Here is a 4,260-nt window from a genome sequence, read left to right as displayed (position 1 = left end):
CCCCACCCCCTACAGGCTATATGTCTAGTTTGTGCTACATGTAAAAGAAAAAAATATTATTCTCTGTATGTTGTAGTATTATTAGGGCTATTTATTTTAAATCTAAATAGCCAACTAAATTACAAATGTTAATGCTGTTAAACCTTTCAGAGTTGTGGATGTCACACTAGCTATGGAGAGCGCTGTGACGTTTCTGAGAGGATGAGGACAAATTAGTTCAGCTTCTTAACAGACAATTGTTGAGCAATGCTCCTTGTCAAATATATTTCTCAACCTGTTCTACGACACAGAGCTTTCAACGGACAATGCTGCTTTCATTTGAGTAATTCTGACCAATGCTAAAGAATAAAATATTGGGGACCCTCAAGAAACTGGGGGACCTAAGTTCTAGCTGGTTTGGATTATATGTAAATCTTGCACAGATTAAATCGAATTGCAAAAATGAACAAAGGAAAAGAAGAAATAATTTAGTTAAAAGGAGTTTTCATGTCAGCGGCGTTAAAAATTGTATTTCACACCATCCAATTGACTCGAGGTTAAAAGGTCAAACAGCTGTTGGCCAATCTCCAGTCTCTACGTGTGGTCTGACCATTGAATTAACCAACCAGTTTCATGCGTCTTATGATCATTAAATATCAAACAACGACACGTAACTCATTCGCTATTAGCTTCTACTCATTTCTGAAGTGGCTGAGGTTGTGTTGGAGAAAATGGTACGGTATCTATTTCTTATAATAAATTGTTGGAATTGGGAAATGTTATGTTTATAATTTAAGTAAATTTGTCAGTATTTTGTTTGAGTTTTCTATATAGCCATAGTCTATGTCATCTTCAGGTCTCCAAAGTTTTTGTGCTAGGTGTCATCACCTACTTACTGGCTCAAGCTTCTGCTCGTACACTTGAGGTTGAGAACGATGATGAAGGCAGTGAGGAAGGGAACAAGTCCTCAGTTGAAAGTAGGGATGCCAAGGGCTCAGCTGAAAGTAGAGCTGCAGAGGGCTCAGGTGAAAGTACGTCTACAAAGTCCTCGGTCGAAAGTAGTGCTACAAAGTCCTCAGCTGAAAGTAGAGCTGCAGAGGGCTCAGATGAAAGTAGGTCTACAAAGTCCTCGGCCGAAAATAGTGCTACAAAGTCCTCAGCTGAAAGTAGAGCTGCAGAGGGCTCAGATGAAAGTAGGTCTACAAAGTCCTCGGCCGAAAATAGTGCTACAAAGTCCTCAGCTGAAAGTAGGTCTACAAAATCCTCAGCTAAAAGTAGAGCTACAAATTCCCCAGCTAAAACTAGGGCTGCAGAGGGCTCAGATGAAAGTAGTGCTACAAAGTCCTCAGCTGAAAGTAGAGCTGCAGAGGGCTCAGATGAAAGTAGGTCTACACAGTATTCAGCTAAAAGTAGGTCTACAAAGTCCTCAGCTAAAAGTAGGTCTACAAAGTCCTCAGCTAAAAGTAGGTCTACAAAGTCCTCAGCTGAAAGTAGTGCTACAAAGTCCCCAGCTGAAACTAGGGTTGCAAAGGGCTCACATGAAAGTAGGTCTACAAAGTCCTCAGCTAAAAGTAGGTCTACAAAGTCCTCAGCTGAAAGTAGTGCTACAAAGTCCCCAGCTGAAATTAGGGCTGCCAAGGGCTCAAGAAAAGCCAACAAGCCCTTATTTAAAATGAGTGCTGAAGATGAAAGGGAAGAAGATGAAAGTGAAGAAGATAAAAGTAAATATGAAAGTAAAGATGAAGAAAACTCAAACGAAAGTGAGGGCGAAGATGAAACAAAAGAATCATCATCATCCAAATCTAATGAGGAAGAAGAAGAGATAGATTATGATTGCGAAGTGAATGGGAAGACACACAAGGACGGCGAAACCTTCACTCTTCCAGAATCTAATTGTATCAAGTACAAGTGTGAAAAAGGCGAATTCGCCATCCAGGAAGAAGGTTAGTATATTGTGTTGTATCATTAACGAGTTGTTTTGTATTAGGGTCAAATAGAGTAATATCAAGTACCAAACAGAGATGTACAACATAAATATTCTAATAAACTTCTGTGCTTCCCCGTTTTGGGCAAGAGTGGTATGTAAACCAACAAAACAAAACATAACAAAAATATCATGTCAATTTTTACTTGTGACACTGAATACTCTGTAGCAAATAAAACCTAATCAAAGAAAGAATGGTAAGTATTGCAAACAATGTGTGCACTAGCATTCAACACCTGACATTTTTATCTTGTGAATTTCCAGGCTGTGAACACAAGGGTGAGTGCTATAAAGCAAACAGCAAGTTTGATAAAGATTGTGTCACGTACAGTTGTGTGAAAACAACGAAAGATGACACAAGCTACTTTTCTCTTCATGCCGAAACTATCCGTAAGTTAACAAATCTTTCTACAATAGTGTCAATTTTGTGGCTACGCAAATATACACCTTTTTAATTAAATTAAATTTTATTTTCACTATTAATAATTGATTTAAACATTAGAAAAAAATTCAAATGTAATAAATCGTCCCAGAATGCAAAGACGGAAAGGGAAAATGTCACAAGAGTGGAACGCATTTCAAAAACACAATAAAAAATGTCAAGTACAAGAAATGTACGTGCAACGTTGTAGGGAATATGGCAAAAGTGTCCTGCAAAAATTAACTACAATTCATGAAAAGGAAATGACTCTTGTGTTGATTTGAAAATAAATTAAAGAATAAAATGCTTGCAAATCTTTAATGAACGATGGATTTATTTTTTATTTTTTTATTTTTTCGTTTTACTTTTGCACGAATTATTTCACTGTTTCTCGGTATCCGTTTTTGTGTCTGTGGTCTATGACAATTAACCAAATTAAATTAACCCCAGTCATATGTGTCTGCAGTGTTTCTTCCAGACTTTTTTCCGTGGGGCGGGGGGGTGTGCACTTGAAATTAATAGGGGGTTGGGGCGGACTAAATTTTCCGGGCGGGGACGGTATATATATATATATATATATATATATATATATATATATATATATATATATATATATATATATATATATATATATATATATGTGTGTGTGTGTGTGTGTGTATGTATATAAAGCAATGTGTGTGTCTTTTATGCACTACTACACCTTTCATCGAATCTCCATGAAACTTTGAGAAGTTGTTTAGAATAGTCCTGGGGAGGTTCCCACGAAAAAAAAAATTAATTTCAAATTCGCAGGGCAGGCGCCCCATTAGGGTTTGATTCGATTCTTCTCTATATACGGTATACAAAATATAAAAGTCGATTGCAGTTTCACACCGTTCATGCGAGTGTCATGAAACTTTGGGGAATAAATGAGAATACTCCCAAGAAGATTTCTGCGAAAATGAAAATGAAAATTTTTTATGGGCCGCACCGTGGAGGGTGCGATTTCGTCAATACACGGTTTGGCGCCCAAAGTTCTAGAGCGGCCCTGTTGGCATTTGGCATAAGTGAATTGGGCATCCTGCATAGCGGCTAAGGAATACTACTATATTGCTGTAAAACTGCAACAAGCAATTGCGCAACCAGGGTTCCCCTGCGGAGCATTATGGCGCCTACGTTAGTTAAAAAAAGCCATACACCAAAGACACAATTGACAGTTAACAATAACAGTTAACTATATCGAACCTGTCGCGTCTTTTGACGCCCCTGCAGGTTTCGATTTAGCGCCCTGGGCTTTTCCGTGAACGCAATGGTGCCTACGTTTGTTCTAAACATTGCGATAGACAATGAATTAGATGGGGCCTTACAGTCACTCACCAAATTGAACCGGGTGCGTCCGCTGGCGCCCCGACAGGGTGCTATTTTGCGCCATTGGTTATCATGTTAGCACCATGGCGCTTACGTTAGTTTTAAGGAATCAGGGGCAGAACGCGGCACCCCTGCGGTAGTGTAATCGGGGCTCCCGCGAACCATGACGTTCACTAAAGTCTGTGCTACCTAATTATTACGGTTAGTGATTAGCGTGCACTCAAGGTTTCATGCGGTAGTGTTTGTCAACACATGTCCCGTTAAAAAAAGATCCCAGCGTAGGCATTGTTTACATATAAATAACTCAGTTTTAGAAAACAAGGTCACATGTCTAAGAATATAGGATAAGTAACACAATGATGAAACCCTCTATAAAAAATATTACGTCATACTTTATTCTATCCCAACGGCAACGCGCGGGGAACAGCACGCTAATCTATATATATAAAGCAAAGTGGTCGGGTGCCCGTTAGGGCACTTCCCGGCGCCGCAGGCGCGTCAAATTTGGCACGAAGGTGCCTTGGGG

At 39.3% G+C, this 4,260-nt stretch overlaps 1 protein-coding gene across 1 annotated transcript; it reads left to right on the top strand.

The window, feature by feature from the left end:
* Positions 1-571: 571 nt before the first annotated feature.
* On the top strand, positions 572-2,705 carry LOC131953202 (paternally-expressed gene 3 protein). Its single transcript, XM_059316272.1, has 4 exons — positions 572-713; positions 836-1,922; positions 2,228-2,353; positions 2,497-2,705. Exons 1-4 carry the CDS (start codon positions 711-713, stop codon positions 2,625-2,627), a joined length of 1,347 nt encoding a protein of 448 aa, XP_059172255.1. The 5' UTR covers positions 572-710; the 3' UTR covers positions 2,628-2,705.
* Positions 2,706-4,260: the final 1,555 nt, after the last annotated feature.

This window comes from Physella acuta, unplaced genomic scaffold (genome assembly GCF_028476545.2).
Source record: "Physella acuta isolate Inbredline_101_S28 unplaced genomic scaffold, ASM2847654v3 ptg000913l, whole genome shotgun sequence".
Taxonomy (NCBI): domain Eukaryota; kingdom Metazoa; phylum Mollusca; class Gastropoda; family Physidae; genus Physella; species Physella acuta.
The sequence above is the reverse complement of the archived record's forward strand: the minus strand, read 5'-3'. Positions and strand labels throughout refer to the sequence as shown.

Excerpts from the sequence above, each read along its gene's own strand:
- LOC131953202 (XM_059316272.1), top strand. Across the intron at positions 1,923-2,227 it reads ATTCGCCATCCAGGAAGAAG|GCTGTGAACACAAGGGTGAG; the intron begins GTTAGTATATTG and ends GTGAATTTCCAG. Across the intron at positions 2,354-2,496 it reads TCTTCATGCCGAAACTATCC|AATGCAAAGACGGAAAGGGA; the intron begins GTAAGTTAACAA and ends AAATCGTCCCAG.